Genomic DNA, 23,643 nt, shown 5'->3' with positions numbered 1-23,643 from the left:
CCATTAAGGGATCCCTCACCAAGTGCCAGTTCTCTGCTGCACAGAGGAGGAAATGACTGAAGCACGGTTATTTATTACAGGACTTTGCTCCCGGTTCAGCATATATGTAATTTCCAAGTCAGGTGTTCCAGTAAGCAGGAAGGCTAATTCTTGCCTGGGTGAACCTTAAACTTCAAACTCTCCACTGTGCCTGAATCCTTTCAGATTTCTGGAAAGCACTCCCAGAAGAAAACCCTTTAACATCTGTTCTTACGCTGCTCCAACACCACTGACTTCCCTGGGGTTCTCTTGGATTCACCCTGTTAGATAAGAGGAAAATCAGGCCCTCATCTCTCCCCTTGGTTTTGCACAGCTCTTTCTGCAAGGTCAGAAAATGCACATCAGCCTATGTCCTGCGTGGACTGTGTTTCACAGTACCTAGGGCAGGAGGCAAAATAAACTCATGACACATAACTGAAACTGATAGTCACACATGCATATAAAGGGATTGGGATTTCTAGTCCATTTGTTTAAAAATTCCTGGGTTTGTTATCATTAATTTATCTTCCAGCAAACACTGTGTTCCTGTGTTCCAGCATCTAGGTGCATGTTAACTCTCTATCCTGCCCACTTCCCTCTTTCCAAATTAGGACAGGATGGCCAAGAGCTTCCCTCTTTCTGGTTGCTCTACATGTGTCCTTCTTGCCTATCCTGTTAAATTCCAGCACTAGAGGTGATGTTTGGGAGAGAAACAGAACTGTAACATACCTGTAGTGAGGCAGATACAGGGTTTTGCCAGCCAGAGCAAGGATCCAGGAGTCAAGCACATTTCAACCCTAACGGCGAGCCCAAACAGTGAGGACAAATTTTTTTCCATCTACCTTAACCCATCTGTATAACCTTCTTCCAGGGCACTCTACCCAACACTATTATAGCTGTTATGCACTATTCTGTATGCCCTTTATTAAACATGCAAATGAAAATGTGCAATAGTTGTGAACATGTGCTAGTATACCTAACAAACACCTTAATTCTTATTTTCTTGCTTCCTAGGTTCAATGTAGATGCACTGTACAATGGCAAAGACAACAAAAAACCTCTGTGTCCAAGACAGATTCTTGGGGCTCCTGCTGTAGTTCCATATCCAAATCAGAGGTAAGTATTCAAGCATAGCAATAAATAGTTGGGAATAATGTGTGTTTATCCACGTTACATATTTGTGTTTTAATATTAGCCTCCTTACCTGAGCTTTTTATTTAAGTTTTACAGCAGAAATGAAGGTACAGGTACAGAAACAGAGCAAAGGCCCTTCAGGGCTCTGAGACTTTTAGAGAGAGGCAGGAAACCAAAAGGCAGAGAGGAGAGCTTTCTTTAAGTTTCTAACTAACTGTGCAAATCATTCTTACTCAAGGATTTTGCCTCAAAGTAGTTCTTTAGCAGAATTTTATTTCTGATACAACTGTTTTTAGAAGAAGTCTATATGCTGTACATGATTAACAAAATTTCAGGTACTGATTTTATTAGATGAAGGTCAGATATTGGCAAATGAATCAAAGCACATATATACCTTTATACTACCAAGACAGATATCTAAAACCAAAGCTTTTTGTGTAATTAGACTGCAGGGAAAAGGTGCCATACGTATTTCTTCAGCAAATTAAACATACCTACCGAAATTCCAAATGGAGCATGTTTTGGGGCAGAGAGTCTCATTCTAAAAATATATACATTTTTAACACTTGTGATCAAGGTGCAGTGGGGGTGCTACTTCAGAGAGAAGTACAGTATTTCTGAGTCAGTAAAGTATATAAACTGTATGAGATGGAAACATAGGGAACTCAATGTTCAGTCTGAAAGAAAAGCACGACTTATTGTACATCTGAAATACGTATTGGAGGGGAGATGGATTTCCCCAGTTAGGACTAGACATACTCAAGAGCCAGAAATCGCAAGCTGAAGGAGTAGAGACTTGATACACCAAGTGGAAGCAGCCTAGATGATTCGTAAAGCACATGTACCTACTCAGAGATCAGCAGGCGGCTCACTAAAGGCTTCTTCAGAGAAGTGCCTGTGAGTGAATAGGGGGAGCTCAGGTTTGGGAAGTCACTGAGCTGTGCGAATGGGGAAAGCCAGGAGCTTGCCAGGAGTGAGCAACTCTGTTTACTGCTGAAGACACGCTCTGGTGAGGGACTGTGCAGGGCACAGACGCCTTTGTAGTTGTAATTAAGGGTAATTTGTAGTATGGTCTACGCTGATGAATAATGCACTGATAAATGCAACAAATTAAAATTGGATAATCCCTGGTGAATTTAATCCTGTTGTTGTTCAGAGCAATAGGTCTGTCCAGATAGACATGTGTTAACAAAACTGCCTCTTCCTGACAGCTTCCTAATTAAGAGATTGATGTCAGGATCAAAGGGTTTAATTTGCACATGGCACTACCTCTCACATTTCCTCTCCAGCTAAATCAAAGCGGCCTTGTCATTTCTGCATCACCGAGTCCTAGATGCCAAGCATCATTTTATGTTAAACTAGGTTTTTTCCTGAGGTTTCTGAAGGGAGGTGGATCAGATATAACAATTTGCAGTTTAAACTGTTCATTCAGAAGCCCTCCTGTCTACGCTAACCTCCTTCCCTTCCTCTAAGCAGATTTGTAGCTTTAAGTCACTGATGTCTGTTAACTCTGAAAGGCGCACTGCAGGGAACAAAGCAAACTAAATAAGAAGTACATACCAGTAAAGGATTTCCAAGTGCATCCCTTGGTTGTCTTGAGCATTCTGTCCCTCAGGGAAAGGCTTATTTCATTCCAGCCAGTTCATCATGTTGTACAGAGAGGCAGACTGGTGGGGCTCTGGGATCTGTGTCATTACACACCTTCACACACGCCAAGTGGGCGCTGCTTACTCTGCTTGCTAAGAGGCAGGTCATTCTCCCCCACTGTGCAATCCCATTATGGTCTGAATGTCACTCCATCCTTCCTTTTGGGATGCAGCCAAGACGGTATTACAAGAGTATATTACAGACCACTAAGTGCCAAGTTCTGGCCCATGAGGGACAAAGACATGTGCACGCTAGTGCGCACACACACGTTACCTGCAGAATAGCTGTCAGAATTGATGCCCAGTTATTCAGCGTTGCTGAAGTGAGGTTGCTTAAGACACAGGTGCACCCTCTCCTGTGTGGTATAGGTGGCATGTCACAACACTAGGCTCGGGGTTAGAAGGTTTCGTTTCAGAAAAATGGGAATTCATAACTGTTAGGAAGGAACCTCTATGCCTCCTTCCACATTTCAATGCAGAAATTCTCTATTCTCTCATCAATGCAGCCTTAGTGCAGCTGGAGTTTGGGACAGTGGCTTGCCATCACTGCAGAGTATGACACATATTTGTAAATCACTAATTTCCAAGGAAGGCTACCGTCATACTCTGATCCTGCTTGGACCTTCAGTATGTGATAGACCTCTATGTTTTCTATGCACCTTGGTACAGTTTCCAGGTACCTTGGTACACATTGTTCAATCTCCTTTTTTTTTTGTAAGTTTCTGTTTATGTTTCCCCTTGTCCATTATTTTCTGTTACATTACTCCAAACTTGTTACTTCCTACCTTTGTGCTTTATCTGCAGAGAACTTTATTTGTTGTGTTGTAATGAGTCACATTAAAGTTGTCGTACTGCCTTCTATTCAGTCAGTTGTAAAAAGCCATTACATTCTTTTATGGAAGTCAGATAAGTGAAACACAAGGAGCCTCCCATCACATACTGGCACATGTGCCTGCTCCTTCCAGAAAAGATCCAAGTGAAACCACACAGTTCAAAGAGCTAAAGGCAGTAATAGTCGTATAGGAGCAGGAAAAAAGGACACGATACCATTAACAGTGTGATCCTGAGGATCACTAAGGGACCTTTGGGGCTACTTGGAAAAGACCTGTAGATCTGTAAACAAACAGGCATTCTTTATATGTTTTATGTATGCTGCTTTCAGGGGAAAAAAAGGGTTTTCTGCATTTTTGCTAATAATACAGGATTGTATGCAAGAAACATCTGACTCCACTGCCGATTTCTCCTTCTAAGTGAAACACTGTAGAAGATGTTGAGTAATGACTCAATTGTGAGAGTTCAACTGCATTTAACATGGTGCACTGAACTCCCTGCATTATAACTGTGCTTGCTGCTCTCTGCTATCCATTCTAAAGTGCCTCTAGCATGGAAGGAATAATGACTCATTCTGCCCAGAGTTCTCAACTTAGTAAATTTTGATGTCCCTGAACAAGAGTGTAGCATGTAGGTTTATAAAAATCACTGTTGTTTAGAAATATCCCAAATGACACTGCCTCAACAGTTTTCTAATTGTCACACATTAACCTGTGCCCTCTTAGAAAATGAAGATGTTTTGTTTGCCACAGAAGAACAGAGGCAGGAGACCAGCACTGTATGCATTTATTGGGCTTTCCATTTTAAACTGATGCATCAATGACAGAAGTCATCCCTGGTAATCCTCTACTGACATATTGTAGGCGTGCTGAATAATCGAATAATGCAACTGCTCAGAGGATAGAGGTTACTAAACCAGAGCACAGCAATTCCTGAAAAAAACAGGGGGTCGTTCTGCCCCTGTGTTTACTCCGGAAGTCAGCAATTACGGGGGAGTTCAGCTTTCAGTTGATTCTGAAGGCTAAATCTGGAGGATCCACCCACACATGAACTAGGTTGAACCGCAGCTTCAGCTAGGACAGTCCGACCTCAGTTCGTTGAGACAGCTAGTCCTCAGTTTCCACGGCTAGCCTCGGTCCCCTCTTCGGCCAGCAGCACCATAGAAACTGTTGACCCCCATCGCGGCATCCAGAGCCCGCGTGCGTACCTGCGCCCGAACTCTGGTGTTACTCTGCTGCCTCCTTGGAGAGATTCGCCTTAATTCTTGCTAACTTGATTTGGAGGGAGCAGATAAATTCACCTATTACTTAAATGGTAAAATCTTATCTATTCGAGTAGATGAAACTCTTGATCTCCCATCCTTTATCAGTATTGGAAGCATTTTTACCGGAGGTGCCTTTGACCGGCCAAAGGGAGATGTTGGGTAACGCCGGTGTAGCCCTGGGCTGTGGGTCTAAGCAGCCGTTTAACATTTTCTGGGGTTTAGTCTCTTCCAAGTTCCCGCACGGCTCATACGAGGAAACCTCTATGAAAATAACAACCATTTCACGCTTGTGTACAGCTGGTCATTTCCCACGCTGATGCAAGGGCTCAAAACGGCCTTTTTTCTCAAAGGCCCCTCCCATTTCCCCAGCACGTCAGTTGCGAAGCTAAAATCGAACTATTTTCTAGCAAAAAATGCAAAAAAACGGTTAGGCAGAGGAAAAACCGAATCGTTGTCCAGTTTGTTGCAGCTAACCAGAGCCGTATGAAAGCAGCCAGCAGTCTCCGGTCTTCCGCCGCTGACGCCCGACCTCGGTCTCTCCAAACGGTACGCTCCCGCAAACCCCCGGGACGGCCGCGCGGGGCGGGGCGGGGCAATGCGTGGCGGCGTAACGGCTGCGGCCCCGCCCGCCCGCGCGGCGCCCCCTGGCGGCGGTTCCCCCCTGAAGCCTCGCGAGAGCCTCCTCCTCCAGGGAAGCGGAGGGGGGGGGAAGGGGGCGGCCGTTCTTAGCGCATGCGCAGGGGCGGTTGCCGGCCGTTCGGAGGGGAGGCGCCATTTTGGGCCTGTGCGCGGCGGGCGGCGGCGGCGGCGCCTGGCGGCGGCGGGCCCTAGCGGCGAGCGCTGCGCTGGGGGCTTCGCCCCGCCGCCAGCCCTCGGGGCCTCGGCGGGGAGGCGGGGCCAGCGGCCCGCCATGGAGAGCGAGTACTACCGCGGGGACCAGTCAGGTAGCGGCGCGGGAGCGTCCCCCGCGGGAGGGACGCCCGGGGCGCTGGGCCCTGCGAGGGAGGGTGCTGGGCACGGCGGGGCCCGCGGGGATCGCCCTGCCCCGTCCGCCCGGCGGCCGCTTCCGGCTCCCGGGGCGCTTCGCGCTCACCGCGGTGTCGCGTAGCGGCGGCGGAGTCCTGCCCGGCGCCCCGGCTCGGCGGCCGCTCCAGGGAGGGTGCGCGGGGCCGGGCCGGGCCGGGCCGCCTGCGCCCCGACGGTTCTCAGCAGCCGGCTCGGCGGGGGTCTGGGGTGGCATCGGCGGGGCCGGGGCCGCTGGCGTGATCGCAGCCCAGCGTCCGCCTCCTTATCGTAATTAGTGCGGGGGGTTGATTAGCGTATCGCTCACTGCGTGCGTGTTGTGAGTAGTTTTGTGATCCCTTTGCGGGGTGTCTGTGCTGGGGCTGTTTCTGTTCCCAACATTGCCAGTAGATACGCTGTTTCTCTGTATTGGTGCGCTGTTAGAACGAGAGTCTGATTATAGCACTGCCTGTTCACCATCGCCGTTAGGGCTCTTTTAAACACTGGGAGATGTCACGAGTTTTACTTTTCTTTTCTTAACTTTGGAGTAGATGATGGTGGAGCTACTCCAGTGCAAGATGAACGAGATTCAGGATCTGATGTTGAAGATGAAGGAAATGAGCAGCATTCTGGATCTGAGAATGGAAGTGTAGGGCACCATTCAGAGGTACTACTGGAACTTTATCTAGATAAAGATTACTCTTCTATAAATTGATTTTATTGATTTAAAGAGGTGTTATTCCCTTAACTGAGACTGATGTATTTATTCAGTTGTTTTTAAGGGTCCTGCGTGGCAAAACTTCACTTCCAGAAAGAAACGTGTCAGATAATCTCTTGACCAATATGTAGGATAGGGTCTTTTTATTTTTTCTCTTTAATTGTTACAGTAGCATTCACCGTTTCATACTATAAAACGTGTAATATCGTTATACTCGATTGCAAGAAGATAAACTTTATGGATTTGAAATTCTAAGCAATGCTTTATGAGGAATTTGGAATTTTACCTCAAATTCTGCACAGTAACATAAAACCACATGTTACGGAGGCATAGATTTCCATACTGAAGAATGAATGCTCTCCCATCTTTCATCTTTCCTCTCAGTTGTGAGCGTTGGCTCTCAAGCCTGTTTTGTGCTATGGTTTTCACCTTGTCATTCACAAAGGAGCAGGTCTCCATGTGGCGCAGGAGTAGGTTAAGGTTCCTAAATGAGATCTGTTCTTCCTCTGAAGAGGTTCTTGTTTTGAGAATCCTACACCATGAAAAGGGTGGTAATGTTTTGATCCAGGATTGTATTTGGGGGGAGAGTCACTTAACTTGTGGATTGACTATTTTGTCTGAAAAGAGATTCTGATAAAAGTGAAGGTTCCCTCTAGATTTCTAGGACAATTTTGAGGTTAATCTTAATTTTGAGGAATTTTGTGACTTGAAATAGAATTACATGACGTCTTAATAGGAAGGAATAATTCTGGCCTGTGAACTTCTGTCTTCTGCCAGCAAAGTTATGTTATGGACAACTTTTTGATACTCTTAAAAACTGTAATAAAAGCCATTTCATTCTGTTCTGCATATTTTATTGTATTTTATGTAAAGATCAGGATTGGCTCTGACTGGCTTTTCAGGGGTTATACATTTTAAAAATTGCCTAAAATGCATGATGTGATATACTGTAGCAGGCTGATGTGTCAAAAGGCTCAACTCTGCTGTCATGTAACTTGCAGTCCTTTTTTTTTTTCTCCACCCCTTTATTGAATTCATACTTCCTTCAGAGTTAGAAAGCAGATGGAGATTTTTATATTTGTATAAAATGAAAGTTCTTCCCATGTATTTGCATTAGAGTGTGAAGCAGATTTGGAATTTCTTTTTTTTCTAAAAGGGGTTGATATTTACAATGGAAGAAATTGATTTGGTGTGAGGCAGCATGTCTTGTGACAATCAGGATTTCAGCGTGGGAGAAAATATGTTTTTCAGCATGGGAGAAATAACTATCTTTCAAAGGGATTTAGTACTTCTGGTTTAATGGGAAAAAATGGTGATGAGTGCATGGAGAGTCATGTTGCTGCTATAATAATAATAAGCTTTTTCTGCTGTGTATGAAAACTTGGTCATTTGTTCTTATTCTTCTATACTCCTGTGGGATTTTAATTTTACTTACCGTGGCAAAGCAGTTGGAAATCTGGCCTAAAGAACAGGTAGTTGACTGTTACTTACACCTTCAGCATGTCTTTTTCAGATTTAAATAACCAGAAAGTACTAGGACCTATTATCATTGTTAACTGATCCTGTTTATGTGCCTGCATTATTTTAAGGGCTTTGTTCTGTGATGGCTGTTGGATATTCCTCTGTAGATTAAATACTTCAGAAAGTCCATTAAAAAAAAAAAAAAAGAACTAAAACACCTTTCTGTCCAATAGTAAATGTGAACCTTCAAGCCTTAGTGCTTTATTTGATTCAGTTCAAATCATAAACATTTGAGTATTTTGTTTTGTTATGAAGTCTTACAGTCTTAGTTTTCCCTCCATCAAATTCAAAATGCAATAATGTGGAGCAGCTGTCTCTGAAAGGAGTAGCTTTCAGTGATATATCATATTATTTACCCTAAATATTCTCTCATCCTCTTATTTCCTTCATCTTTAGGAATATGTGGGAGCAATGACACTCAAAGGTAATAAAACCTTTGAGTCAGCCTAATCAGTTAAGTCTATTTAATTACTATTTCGTCTCTAATTTAGAACTCGGATGTAAAGAACTGAAGTTTTAAACTTTCGAACTTTTTTTTCAGGTTCTTAACTTTAAAGAAAAGGGGAATCCTGAGGAATTACTTATGTAGGTCTCAGGTATGTGGGTTTTTCTTTTCCACAATTCTTTTCTGGCTTTCCTTCCCCCGGCCCCACTTTATCTATAAATGTTCTCCTTGATGTCCTTACCGATTCTGCTTTAGACAAATAGAATTAGATAACACATAGTTTTAGTACAGTAATGAATATGAAATCACGTTTACAGTGTTTGTACAAGTCAGGCTCGTGGAAATCTTTAATGACTTAGATTCTTACACTTTCACCAAGTCGCTGCTGTCTTCATGAATTAAGTTATGGTTTGACTGTGACTCTTAAGAGACATATACAAATATCTTACATTTCTGAAAAAAGAGAAACTTGCTGATCTGCCTATGATGGTTATGTATGCCTTAGTCTAACAGTTGTCATTCATGAGATTGTAGTGGATGGGTCAATTGTGTTGAACTTACTAAATTATCAAAGTAGTACTTCTTAAAAGTGGCTGCATGTTGATCCAGTAAACTACTTGCTAACTGAAATTTTTGTGTAGAAGGATAACACTGTAAATTTGATTTTGATATATTCCTTATTTTATACTGTACTAAAGCCTCATGTTATAGAATTCTTTCCGTTAAAAAAAATTTAAGGACATCTGAATTAAAATGTTTATAGATAAAGAGGAGGAAGAAAAGAAAGCAAAGGAATTAGAGAAAAATGCAGTAGCAAGTACCTGAGACCTACTTGTTTTTGAGGATGTCTGATCTTTTATTTTAATTAAGTATCTGGAAAAGGAAAAATAGAAAACTCCAAAAGCACATACCTGATTTCTTTTAAAACATCTTCTTAGAGACGAACTAGTAAAAAAAAAAAGGGGGGGGGGAAAGGAGGGGGGAGATTATCGTACAGAGTATAGTCATCTTACTGTAAAGTTTTTATATCAGGTATATTCCAAAACATTCACAGATTCATTAATTCTGTTCAGAAGACCTTTGCACTGATGGCTGTGGACAGGGCCTGTCTGTTCTGCCTAAGCTCTGAGCGAGTGAGTTCTGTCTCAGCTCAGCTTTAGACGATGCTCAGTTACGTTAATGTGCCAAGTCTGAGGTAGTGTGCGTCATCTCTCTACTGGGCTTATTGACTTGATTAATACAATTGTGCTTTTTGGGTTAGCTCTGGTTGAGCTTTCCAGGCTCAGGACTAGAGTAGATGGTGCCTGTCTGGCCAGTCTGTGTAGGGGCACCTGTATTATCCGAGTGGTTCTTCTGCGGGTGATTACACCACTGTAGAGATCAGCTGCTGTAACCACTGGGATTCTGTGCTGCAGAGCACTATATAATCACAGTGTGAGCTAATTAGGATGCATGTCTGCTGTCCCTCCCCAAACATCTTTGTTCTCAAGAGTGATTGCCAGTTTGCGGTAACAGATTAGAGATTCAATATATTGTCAAGTGCTTCAGTAATAATGCTGTATGATTGTAATGACCTCTTACCAAGTATTTTGCATAGGAAGTTCCTTGTAATTTAGTAATATATTCTGAATAGGTGGGTATATAACCTGCAGCCACACTTCCGACCTTAGAAGCATTTAAAAATCATTATGGATTCCAGCTGTTGTTCAGTTTTGTTTACTTGTTCACCAAAGGCTTTCTAGACTGGCAGTCTGGAAGGTGATGAGCCTAATAGTTCAAACAGGAGCATTTGTATTGTTTTCCTTGGTTTTGTTTAGCAAAATCCCTTATTACTGCTGACAATAATTATCAGTACCTATTCAGCATTAGCCATCTGAAATCAAGAGAAGACAGACAAACCCACCAAAAATTAAATGGTAGCAAAATAAGGATTAAAGACTTTCTATTATTATACACATCAATTTCAGTGTAGACCTCTGCATTTCAGTACTCCTCAAGGACCTTACCTGTAACACTGCTGTAAAACCTGTGTTTCTTCTGTTTGCAGCTGCAGTTTTCTTTAATCTTAAATAGTACAGTCTGAGAAAATACATCACATACACATGTTGTTAGTTTATGTGGGAGATACTGGGCAGGAGAGGGCAACCAAATTAATTTTTTGGTAAGGAAAAAAAAGACAAATCCCATAACAAGCTGAGAGCAGTTGAGTGTGTGTATGGTCTTCCTCAAATGTGCATCCTCAATTCTGTAACTTCTTAATCTTCATATTTAATTCTTTAAAATTCCAAATTCAGGTTTTAACAGAACCATGTTTTCTTTCTGTGAGGAAGAATGAGAAATACTGAATAATACCACCAGCATGATTCAAAAGACTAGCATCGCTGTAGAGAGAAAACTACTCACTCAGATTATCACAGCAGCTGTTTTGTAGCTAGTGTTAAGTAACATGGAAATAGCGAAGTTGTATTTGAAGTGCATGTTTTAAAATTATAAAGTCCTGGTTTTCTTCCACTGTGCAGTAACTTTCTGTTAGTGATTCTGCAGTAATTTAGAAGTTATTATTTTATCGAGTGCTAGCCAAGGAAGTAAATACGAAAGGTCCAAAACCTTAAAAAGCAATAATATTTACCACTTAGTATAATTCTGGAGGGAGTAATTCCTAAAAGCAATTAAAATTAATTTTATTTAAAATTCCTTCTTAATCATACATTTTAAAGATTAATAATAGTATTTGTTGTAGGTGTAGGATAGATACACCTGCATTATTTTGTATGGCTCTGAATGTGGGAGTAGAATGACTATAGAAAATAAAAATAGATACAAAGTCTGTCTTTCCAATGAAATTAAATTGCTGACAAAAGAGATGTGGAAGCTTCAGGACATATAGGTCTTAAAGTGACAATAAATACTCAGTTTGCAAATATGCCCGTGGAAGGAGTCTATAGCTGAGACAACATCACCCCTGAGGAAAGCCTGGCTGAAGAGTAGAGTATGTATTGTTCTTTTCAGATGAAAATGGGATTTTTGTGACAGTGACTGTGGGATGTGTACAGAGTTAATGAAATGAGTGTTCAAGAGTCTAATCTGATTTTCTCAGGTAAATGCAATCGACATTTTTTTTTTCCCAAGTAGAAATTAGATACTATAGGAAAGATGTCGCCAGTAATGATATTGACAGGTGGCTTGTGAAAGGTTTTTCCAAAAATGGAGTGTGTGGCTCAGTATTTTTTGCCATGTAGAAAAAGACATAAAGGATTTTGTTTCAATTCTAAAGTTTTAAGAAGATCAGTGTGTTTGTGCATAGCTTATCTCAGGTGTCTGGATAGGCATGGGAGCTATCAGCTTAAGGGAGAGAAGTGTTGAATCTGTTCTTATGTTCTTACACATCGAAACACAAAACTTATTAACAATAATACTCTGAAAGGTCTGACTAAAACTTTGTTCCTATTTTTTGGTAGCCTTTTGGTCTTGACGTGTTCTTAAATAAGTTTCCTTGGCAAAGAAGGAAAGGGCACAAGCTCTTAAGCTTCGCTTGGAAAGTTATGCATGTGCAGTTTCAGTAAAATGTATTTCATACAAAAACCATCTGTTTCAGATCTTAAGAAAAAGAAAATGACAAGTGCGAGATACTTTTTAAAAATAAAAGCACTAAGCATTTACCCTCGAGGAACAGGACCCTTCTTAGATGTGTTTATTTGAGTATTTTTAAAATTCTATTACCCTTTCCAAAATATGATTGACCTGCAGGGTGGACAGACTTCCATTGAGCTCTTAATATTTTTCTTGATCTGAAGTATTTGATAGTCCTTTGATGCAAATTGTTCAATAATTATTTCTGTATAGAAAGCATTTCAGTTTGCAGTACCTTGGGTAATCAGATTGGAGGAAGGACAAGCAAAAATTCAGAATGTTTTTTTGTTTCCTTTTTAAGGTTTGGTTTTTTGTTTTTTTGTTTTTTTTTTTTTTTTTGCTTAGTTGCCTGAGATTCTTTTTATCTTTCAGAATGAACACAGTGATGGAGAAGATGATGGGCAAATGGGAGAGCCTCATATGACAGACTCTGAAAATGAAGATATCCCAAGGCAAAAAGACAGTGACTCAGATAATGAGGAGCCTCCAAATCACAATGTAAGTGATTCAGACAATGAAGCAGCTCATGGAGGGAAAGACAGTGATTCTGATACAGAGGACCATCCAAATCGGCATTTAAGTGACTCTGAAAATGAAGATGCCTTAAATCATCGAGCCAGTGACTCTGAAAATGGAGAACCTCACAGGGATCACAGTAGTGATTTTGAAAATGAGGAATCGCACAAGCAGCCGCCCAGCGACTCGGAGAGCGAGGAGCTTCACAAGCAGCCGCCCAGCGACTCGGAGAGTGAGGAGCTTCACAAGCAGCCACCCAGCGACTCGGAGAGTGAGGAGCTCCACAAGCAGCCGGCCAGCGATTCGGAGAGCGAGGATGTTTCCAGACACAAACAAGAAATAGAGTCTGAGGATAGTGATGGGGAGGACAGGAAGGAGGAGGTGCAGAATGATTCTCATCATTCAGATAATGAACATGTAAGGGAAGGATTTCAGGGCTCTGACAGTGAAGAGGAAGCTCCTAAGAGACGAAAAATATCAGACAGTGATGAAGAAGAGAAAGAGGAGGAGAAGATGGTGAAGAGGAAAACAGCTATCCTTTCTGACAGTGAGGATGACAATGAGAAAACACGTAAGGAACTATAGTGTGAAAACAAAAATGTGATGTGACAAGCAATAGTGTTAAGAGTTAAATCATTGGTTTTATGTGAAGAAAGCATCCAAGATAAATATGAAACCATAAAGCAAATTTGGTTTTAGAGCACAACTGCATTTGTAGAGGCTGTTGTAACTGCATTTCTGTGTGTGAATGTGTACCTAATACTTCTGAGTAATAAGTAGGTATAATAGAAGTAGAAGAGAATGACTGCAGTGATCTTGCTTTATACTGGCATCTGGTGTCATGTTGATTGTTCCTGTTAGTCATTTCTCTACTTTGTTGTTATTGCTCTAGTCATTTTTTCCTCTTTTTTTTTTTTTCATATACTGGAGGTGAGAGTCAGTTTTGAAATTACAAGTTTTTATGGATAGATGTGGTGTATGGAAACTTCAGTTACTGATTGAACAAAACAGATTTTAGAATAGATATATGGTTTTGAAGAAATGGCAGTAATTTTGTGTGGGAAGGCTGGTCAGCTTCCCTCTTGTCCAAATCGAATTTGAGAGAATAGTTTTTTGAGAGTACCAATTGTCACCTCTGTTACTAGGACATGTAGTAATGATCCTTTCTGTTGGCAGCTGCAAAAAAAGTACGAATCCTTTCTGATGTCGAGGAATCAGATAGTGACGCTGCTTCAGAGAAATCTGACAAAAGGAAGAAAAATATTGTATCAGATAGTGAGGAAGAAGAAGAAGAAAGAAAAGAGAATGCTGGGAAGAAAAAAGAAGAGAAAGATCTGTTTGGCAGTGACAGTGAATCTGGAAATGAACAAGAGTAAGTGCTTCGGGGAATATGAGTTCCTTCAGGGTTGCAGATAGTGAGACTGATTGTGAATGGAGAATGGATGAATCCCAACCAGAGAATGATTGTCCACCTTTATTGGTGGTGTGAAGAGGAAGGTCAGTAGTAGGTGGCAGAATGAAAGGTGGATCTCTATGCAGTCATTAGAAATTTTGCAGAAAATGCACTTCTTGCCTGTTGCAGTCTAAATAGATAAATGTTACTGTTACCTTCACAGGAACCTGATTGCAGATATATTTGGAGAATCTGGTGATGAGGAAGAGGAGGAATTTACAGTAAGTGTTACTGTGGATGTCTCTTGTTTACTTGCTAGATCTAATCTTCATGGGAAGGTACTCCAGAATGACTGTTCAGGTTTGAACTCATGTTCACGGATATGCTGTATCAGGAGGGAAGCTGTGTTTCTGCTGGCCTCGCTGAAGTAGTATTTGGGTTAAATAACATTTACAGCTCTTCTGTTGGGAGAGTTATTGGTGTGAAAGTCACAGGTGGAATTAGGAAGCCTTTGCTCCTCTTTCTTCTAGATCCTCTGCAGTCTTATCTGAAGCTTTTCGAGTATCACTGTCAGGTGCCTGAGTTGATGTTCAGTCTTAATCCATACACTGATTTGCACTGTCTTTACCCATCAGGGTTTTAACCAGGAAGACTTGGAGGAAGAGAAAGGTGATGCAGATATGAAGGAGACAGCAGATGAATCGGACTCTGATGATAACATCAAAAGAGGGAAGCAGTAAGTCAATGTGTTATGTACTCCTTTGTTACTAGCAAGTGCAAGATTTTAGTGAAAGGGCTCCTCCAAAGACTGGCTAGACTTCTTAGTTTAGAAAGGCATGGGACTATGTTTCTACAGAAATTTGTTCTCATAAACTACGACAGAAGGTCCTCTCTCAGCTTGTACAGTTTAGTTGCTTGTCAGTCCATAGCAGGTTACCTGTGCTGCTGCTTCAGAGAACAGTATTTCATGGTTCGCATCAAAACCTGAGAGAAATTAATACCTAATCAAACAAGCATCTGACTCTACTTTTAGCACTTCAGCATTGCAGTCACAGGTGTGTTTCTCTGCTGGTGTAAGGTATGGCAAGACTTGGCATCAGCATGTCTCCTGTTTCCTTTCTGTCTGCTCCAGTAGCATCAGAGCAGTGTATTGCAGGTACAGGAAAGCTAAATCTTTGTCAGCTTCAGTGAGAACTTTAGCACGTTTTGAACCCTGGGTATTACATGCGTGCATGCCGTTAGCTATTTCAGCAAGGTCTTGCAGACGTCTGAGGGCATCTCAGAGCCATTGAAGCCCTTTGCTAGTTTCGCAGTTTGTATACTGAGGAAAACTAATTGTCTTACAGGGACATTGAGATATAATACTTGTAGATTTCTTGGAGAATTTTTGAAAGGTTATGCTACAGAAATACAAAATTATTTTCTACAAAGACGGTAAGATCAACCTTCTTCTGACCATCAGCAAACTCTCGTCTTGCATTTCAGTATGGACTTCATGTCAGATTTTGACATGATGCTGCAACGAAAGAAGAGTATGAGTGGCAAACGTAGACGAAACCGTGATGGTGGAACTTTTATTAGTGATGCAGATGATGTAGTCAGTGCTATGATTGTGAAGATGAATGAAGCTGCTGAGGTGAGTTTTCTAGGCTCCAAAGACACCTTAAAATCCAGTTCCATTCTATGGGAAAATCTTGTGATCAGTAAAATACAGAAGTCTGGTTGTACTCAGGAGTAATCTGTATGCTACGGAAAGCTTCCAATATCTAAATAACTGTTTGAATGTTACTTTGCTATTCTGAATTCAAACATTTCTTCTGTTGAAATTTGGAGAAAATATTTATCCATTTTAAAGATTAAAATTAGTTAACTTGCTAAACTTTGATCAGCTCAGATCAGCTGCCCTATAAAAAGGGATGTATACATGTTCTGTAAACTACATGAATGAGTATATCAAACACTGAGAAAGGGACTATGTTTTAATTTCACTATACAGTTAGTAGATTATGCAGTACTTCAGTGTTTGTTCCTGAGAAGAACCCTTTTCTAAACTGTTTGAATGACAGTTCTGTGGTAAATGATGGTAGAGCAACAGAATTATGGGAAGTTCTGCCTTGGCAGACTGCCTTTTTCAAGGAGTCGTGTATAATATGTTGCTGTGCAAGGTTTATTGGGGTCTTGCCTTTTGTCAGGTATCTTCTGTTGTGGTTTTAGTTTTGTTTGAATAGCACTCAAATTAACGAACAGCACTGCAAAACTCATTAAAGCAAATTTGGGGAAATAGACAGAACTTTAGAAAGAGGAATCTTACAAATAGCAACAAAAAAAGAATCTTCCTGAGAGCAAAATAAGAAGGATAATATGTTTGGGGAGGAAGGGGAGCGTGAAATAAGTGATCTGGGAGACAACTGAGACTTTCTCGATCTTGACAAGAAAGTCTTTCTGAACAAGATGATAGCCAAATGTTTCAAATGAAGCCATAAAGCTTGAAATGCTGGAGAGAAGGAAGAGCTGAGCTCCAGTGTTGTGGTGCCTTTAGTTCTCTACCGTGTGCCTGTCAAACCATTCTGGGGCATGAAGAGGGAAAGAAGGGCATTAGAAGAATCTCCTCCCTTGCAATAAAAAACCATTCTGTAGAAAGAGCCTTCAGTGGATTAAGAGATGAGTGGAAAGGAATTACCACAACAGGACATGAATCTGTTGATTGCAATGGGTCTTTTTGATACGGGAGCCCAAGTACTGAATAGATAGTGACATTATGGCCTTGGATGATAGTCACTTTGAAACCCAGACTTTGTTTTAGCACATGATGCACATTTGTGTGCTGTTACGTTATTTGCACCATCCTTCATACTAAACCTCTAGGTTATCCAGTTACATTCTTAGCTGAAGTGAATATACATTTTCTCACTTCCCATTGTTTTGATTAGCTATTTTTCTGTTGTTCACGTGAGGTTTTACTAACAAAGTTTCTAGTTATCTCTGCATAGCTAGCATGGAGGACTCTGCAGACCTCCAGTTTATTGCAATCAACCTAAATCATGAAGTAGAAAAAAAATGTACTTTTAGGGGGAATCTCCTAATGGGATGCTTTTAAGAAAAATGCTTTTAAGGACTCTTTTTTAAGAGAAGTCATCATATAATGTGTTTGGGGGCTGTAGGAAGATGGTGCAGGGTACAAAGTTAGTGTAATCTTGCCAAAGTGGCACTTCTAGTTTAATAGACTAATCTTTTTCCTGTAGATGTTGTAAAGGATGAGAGTTGCTGATTTCTTTTGATTAACTTATGCTGATTCTTCAACTCCCTACAGGAGGATCGACAGCTGAATACACAAAAGAAACCAGCACTAAAGAAATTAACGTTGCTACCAACTGTAGTTATGCATCTTAAAAAGTGAGTTGTCATTCTCCCAGATAATTATCAACTTGGGGAATATTGGGGATTTGGTAGATTTCATGGAGTGACATTACAGTTGTACTGAGTATGCAGTGAAACACTTTTTTTCTTCCAAGTAAATGCTGGAGCTAGGTGGCCTCAAAAACCTAAAATTCTACGTAATTTTACCTGTTAATTTAACATGAAACAAACTCAAATGCACTATTGTGCTGAAGGAACATCACATTTTAAGATTTTGATGTATTGTATGACTTTGTGACTTCTCTTTACTTTAAACTTTCTAGGCAGGACCTCAAAGAAACTTTCATCGACAGTGGTGTTATGTCTGCTATCAAAGAGTGGCTTTCTCCTCTTCCAGACCGAAGTCTGCCAGCACTAAAGATACGAGAGGAGCTTCTGAAGATCCTGCAAGAGGTTTGAAACTGACTTTTAACAGTATTTGATTTGTGGCTTCTCCATGGTTTTACAATCAGGTGCTTTAGGGAAATGTTTGGTGATAAATGTACTGCAGCTGCTACCAATAGACTGTGTATTGAAATAAACAAGGAAGCAAACTGCAAAACAGATGTGTTTGTTTAAAAGTTGCATCACAAAGCAAATAGCTCTGCTAGCAGCAGGCTGGAAGACATTTCTGAGAGTCTTGGGTGAACTACAGACATGAAGTTCTCTACCCTTTCTCAGGGAGTTACGTGCTACGGCATTTCTAGATTCTTGATAAATCTAAATTGCTTAGTCACTTAACCTTCCCTCATTCTCACCAGCTCATACGTTGTGGTCGCTTTAATTTTTCTTTCCTGTGTTCATAAAATAAGCATGGCATAGTCTTGCTAGTAAAGTAGAAGTGAAATTTTTCTTGCAGCACCACTAGCTGGCTTTATTTGACTGAAGCTCTAGAAATATTTCTCCTTGCTAAGAATTTGCAAGAGTTCTGCCTGAATTTAGATTATTTGCCCCTACCTGCCTGTTTCAGGTTTATATGCAAAGTTTAGTGAAGAATCATTTGCTGTGTATCCCTGAGTTTTTGTCTCTCGTGATCGCTTCTCTTTTCTGGCCTATTAAAGTGTGCAGTGCACTAGAAAGCCCATCATACTCAGCGTAGACTTTTAGTGTTTGTAGCTAAGCTGATTAATTGAATGCTTTTGCCATGTAATTTTTTATCTTGATAAAATGAATGCTTTGAAGGCAGTAACTCAGTTCTTGGGTAATATAAGCAAAAGAGCATTTGGAGTGAATAGTTCTGGAAACTTACTTAATTTTGTGTATAAAACCCAAGAATGTTAAGGCAAATTTCTAGCTTTTGGTGTTTGATACTGTAACCAATTCCTAGTGGGACAATGAAAAAATACTAATTTTTTCAAGCTTATTGTGAAGGTGGGTTTTGGTCTTCTGCAAATTTCAGTGACAGCATTAATGTTCAGGTACCATTTCTTGCTATTTTCTGACTTTTCCTTTATCGTGCAGCTGCCCAGCGTGAGCCAAGAGACCCTGAAGCACAGTGGCATTGGACGAGCTGTGATGTACCTTTACAAACACCCCAAAGAGTCGAGACCCAACAAGGATATGGCAGGGAAGCTAATCAGTATGTAAACCTCCCTTTGCCTTGCGTCAGTGGGATTTCACTGATAATTTAATTTCTGCATCAGTCTTTCTGTTGCGTGTTTTTTCTGTTGTCTATAGTAGAATTAATTCTGCTATGTAGGAACCTCACTAATGTGTTTCACTGCCTTGTAGAGCTCCTCAACGCTGTTACATTAACTTCTGCGTGCACCTTTTCCTGTTTCTTTCATTCTTGTTCTAAACCAGAGGATGGCATTTATTTTGCCCAGATTCTGTCTTGGCGAGTTGTCCCAAACTCATGTATATGCTACAAAGGCAAGAAGGTGCTGCCAGAAGACTGTTTATTCCATGGACTTTAGAGAGATCTTGGATGACTGAAGGTTGACTTCTGAAACAGCTGTAGTCTATCTGTAGTGCATTTCATCCTGAATGACTGTGAACTGATTACAAACTTGTTATGTTCTTTAGGAAGTATTTTGCATGTTTCTAAAATAGGATTCCCTGTGGCTTGCAGGAGTTCCTGACACTATTCTGAGACCTGAGAGAGGTTCTAAGAGAGCAGGCAACAGCAAGAGACTTTATGGATGAAAGCTCTTTCTTACTGTCCACAAGGCTGGATTTCCCTGAAATACTAAGAACTCAGAAATCATTTGTTTGGTTGAAAGGAAGCATAAATGCCATAAACTTTGCAAGCTGTATTTGGTCACCAGAATGGTTTGGAGATAAACTTCAGAAGCCTGGTGTTTGTTAATCAATTTTATTTTTTTTAATAGATGAATGGTCTCGACCCATCTTTGGCCTTACCTCAAACTACAAAGGCATGACAAGAGAAGAGAGGGAACAGAGAGATTTGGAACAGATGCCTCAGCGAAGGAGATTGAGCAGGTAGGAGTAGCAGGCAGAAACATGAAATCCTTCTTTCTTTCTAAGACTCCATCAAGAAAAACAAAGTGGTGTGTTAACATTAAGGGTAGTAAAAGGATATTGAGTTACAACCTCTCTCTTTTCTTTTACCACACTTGACTGTCTTTTACTATCTTTCTCTGTGTATAGATGTCTATAAAATTTTATTTTTCTTGCAGCTCTGGTGGTCAGACTCCCCGCAGGGACCTGGAGAAAGTGTTAACTGGAGAGGAAAAGTAGGTTGGATTTTCTTTTTTTTAATTTTGATTAAAAAAAAGTATTTCGATGGTACTAATGATATGCAATTTGTTTTGAGGTTTTAGAGGCAACAGTTACGTAGTGTGTTTCAGAGGTAGACCATGACATATTGCTTATACTTCTTTTCTGCATAAGATTTGTCTCCAGCAGTCACATCTTTTTTTCTGCAGGGCTCTTAGACCCGGGGACCCCGGGTTCTGTGCCCGTGCGAGGGTGCCAATGCCCTCCAACAAGGACTATGTGGTCAGGCCAAAGTGGAATGTGGAGATGGAGTCGTCCAGGGTAAGCACTGCGCTGTGGGGATAGCTTAGCCTCTCCTAGTGACTCTGCACCTAAGCTGTCTCCAATTGAGCCTGGGAATCTGTCACCTTACTGCCGTGGTTACTGTACAATACGGTAGTTCTTATAAGTGCCTCTTCTAATTTGAGTAGACAGTAAGTTCTGCTATCAAGTGGGCTGTTATAAGCTCATCAAATACTTTCACTCAGGTATCCTTGCTTCTCTAACCAAAAAGATATTTTCACGTTAACTATTCTAGAGTTTCTCTCTAGGGTGAGAATCTGATTACAGGCCTCTTATTTTAGAGCATTTTGAACTAACGCTGCAATTCAGTGTGTGTCACTGAAATTTTTATACCTCTCCCAGTTTTTGTAGCATGTTCTTCTGATAATATTCTAGTTTGGGAAAACTTTGAGGATTTGGTAAACATTAACAGCTTCAGTAGAGGCCTTTGCCTTGCTTTATTTGGTTCATCCATCTACCTTGTACGGTTTAATTTAAAAGCGGAGTACATGGTAGAACACATGTAAATAGAGGAAGTAATAATGACTGTGCTTTCTGCTGTTATCTCTCCTTCTGTGCATTAATTGAGATATTGTTTCTAGCCCGGGACTATTAAGAGAGGTATTAGTCGCTTGGAAAAACACAAGAGACGGTTTGCTGAACAGAAACGACTCAGCAAAGTACATCGGGCCATCAAGTTCAGCATTGAAGGCAACAGGATGCCCCTGTAGCCATGACACTCTGCCTTCCCCAAGTTTGAGAGGTATCCCTCAAGGGAGGTGTGAACAGTGCATGTGCTTCAGCTGTTGGCAGTTTGCACATACAGGAAAGGAGTGTGTACACCTTAACTTGGAAAACTCTCCTCGTATTCTCTCGTGTCTGTACTGTGACCTAAAAGGGAACTTGTACAGGAAAATATAGGCTGTAGCATGTAACATCTGCCGTGAGACCTGCCTCGACAGCTTCAGGGTACCCAAATGACAGGTTACGTGACAATACCTGTACTCAAAAATGGCTTTGCACCACCTGTGGGTTTGAATGCTGTTCTGACATAACTAGCCTCTCCAGGTTTACCTGAACCGACACACAGGAATTCTTAGCCCTTAGTGTAGGACCTCATGTCATTGTATACCAACATCTATGGCTGACGTTTTACTCGTCCAAAGTAAGGTATTTTTCACACCTACTCTTTCAAGGAAGTTGAGTGATGTGAGACTTCAGGGGTGGTTGACAGGAGGCAGGGAATGAGAGCTCTGCAGACCAGGGGGGAAAGAATGCCCCGCTGTGAATGCGGGGTGGAGAGAGATCTATTAATGACATACATCAGTGCGGGAATTGTTTTGACAATTTCTAGTCTGCATTTCGGTTCTGTGAGCAGGGCTGCCACAAACTAATAGCGACAGGAAGAGGCTAGCACAAATGGTAGATAAAACTGTTGAGTTTAAGCTTCATATTTATTTGTTTAAAAAAAAAATATTTTTTTAAAATTCACTGTGAAATTCCAGATATAATTCCAATGAATAGTGAACAGTTTTATGAATAAAGTTTATTTAAAATCAGCATGTCAGGAGCGCCTTCCTCGTGATGGGAACAAGAGGTTCAGTTTCTAATAGATGTTTTTTGTCAGGTACTAAGTAGCGTGTTCTGGATATCTGTGTTTCTCCCAAACTTAAAAGGTGTGAAGTTTCCATCATTTGTTGTTTCTGTTGCCTAGTTAGGGGAAATTGCTTTCTAGGAAGTAATGGCTATGGATTGGAAGGTCCTTGCCCATTTGTCTTCAGTGGCATTTCTTTACAGAATCACTGTATTTAATCTCTGCAAAGTAACTGCTGCGTCATCTCAGTTCTTCATTTGCAGTTAAAATACAGAGATGAAATGCAATTAACTCTTCTAATAACTTGTACGGTCAGCTTAGGCATTTCTTTTGCTTCCCCCTACACCCCCTTTTTCCCAATAATCTCTTGCTTTATAAGTACTAATCAGTGATGTTTAAAATAAATCGCAGTTTGGAATTGATACGTCGACTCCATCAACCTCAATTATGCTGTATTTGTATCTAAAAATCTTCCCCCTGCAGGAAGCCTGTATGTGTGACACTGTAGTGCAGTATATTTCTGACACTAAACTCCAGCCAGCATAGATAGAGAACTATTCCAAGCTGTACGTTCAGCCGGCATGTGAACAACTAACACAGTTATTAATCCCTGTAATGTGAAAGCTTTTCTGTGTGATGTTTGTGAGCGTGACTGCCTCCATATATGCGATGCATATATCGGGGGAACCATTTTATCCACTCTGTGGGGAGAGAATACATGCACGCGTGTACACACACGCACACAACCGGTGGGAACCCATGGCTACATCAGCTCCCTCTTGCAGGTTTAACCTTGCATGCCTTGCTTTTCTTGAACCTCTGGGACGACTGCTTTTTTCCAGTGGTAATTATTAGTTTTATTTTTTAAGTTCCAGGGGACCTCTAAGAAAGGGGTGAGTCGACTGGACAAACAGATGCGGAAATTCACAGATATCAGGAAAAAAAGCAGATCGGCCCATGCAGTGAAAATCAGCATTGAGGGCAATAAGATGCCATTGTGACCCTTCACAGAATACCCCATGATCTCTGCTGTAAGACAATACACCCATAGACTCTTGGAGACCTTTAAATTTTTTAACAACTTGTTTGGGTTTTTTTAGTGAATCTTTAAATTGTTGGTTCAGGTTCTGCTATAAGATGTTGTCCGAGGACTGTGAATAGGGGGACTTCTTTCTCCTGATTGTATTTAAACTTGCTCTATTGTGTCCTTTGTACAGATCACGTATTTGTTGTATTGCAACACTTTAGACAATAAAACATCTTCTGTTTTTTCGGGGGGCTGTCTGTTGATTGCTGAAGACAATGTATGTGCGGACCACCTGCTCTGTGGAAAAGCTGCTAATTGTTAATTTTCTGTTCACCATTGTCCATTTCCTCTTTATTAATCAGTTGTTCTGTCTTTGGAGATCCATATGTATTGGTTTTGATTAGAAATACTGACCATCTTCCACTCAAAGGATTTCATTTTTCATGAAAGCATGATGTAAAGTTCAAGAGAAGACCAGCAGACCGACCACTAAACATTCCAGCTAAAA

At 40.9% G+C, this 23,643-nt stretch overlaps 1 protein-coding gene across 2 annotated transcripts; it reads left to right on the top strand.

The window, feature by feature from the left end:
- Positions 1-5,770: 5,770 nt before the first annotated feature.
- Positions 5,771-23,380, top strand: IWS1 (interacts with SUPT6H, CTD assembly factor 1). 2 transcript variants are annotated; one of them, XM_059822446.1, is made up of 15 exons: positions 5,771-5,837; positions 6,447-6,562; positions 12,582-13,296; positions 13,902-14,097; positions 14,342-14,399; positions 14,754-14,854; positions 15,604-15,754; positions 17,429-17,511; positions 17,799-17,928; positions 18,976-19,093; positions 19,845-19,956; positions 20,154-20,210; positions 20,403-20,514; positions 21,117-21,277; positions 22,978-23,012. In XM_059822446.1, exons 1-14 carry the CDS (start codon positions 5,804-5,806, stop codon positions 21,243-21,245), a joined length of 2,112 nt encoding a protein of 703 aa, XP_059678429.1. In that variant the 5' UTR covers positions 5,771-5,803; the 3' UTR covers positions 21,246-21,277; positions 22,978-23,012. The 2 variants fall into 2 exon arrangements, with proteins under 2 accessions (XP_059678429.1, XP_059678428.1); XM_059822445.1 differs by lacking the exon at positions 21,117-21,277 and having other exon boundaries at positions 22,978-23,380.
- The last annotated feature ends 263 nt before the right edge of the window (positions 23,381-23,643 follow it).

Source organism: Gavia stellata, chromosome 11 (genome assembly GCF_030936135.1).
Source record: "Gavia stellata isolate bGavSte3 chromosome 11, bGavSte3.hap2, whole genome shotgun sequence".
Taxonomy (NCBI): Eukaryota; Metazoa; Chordata; class Aves; order Gaviiformes; family Gaviidae; genus Gavia; species Gavia stellata.
The sequence above is the reverse complement of the archived record's forward strand: the minus strand, read 5'-3'. Positions and strand labels throughout refer to the sequence as shown.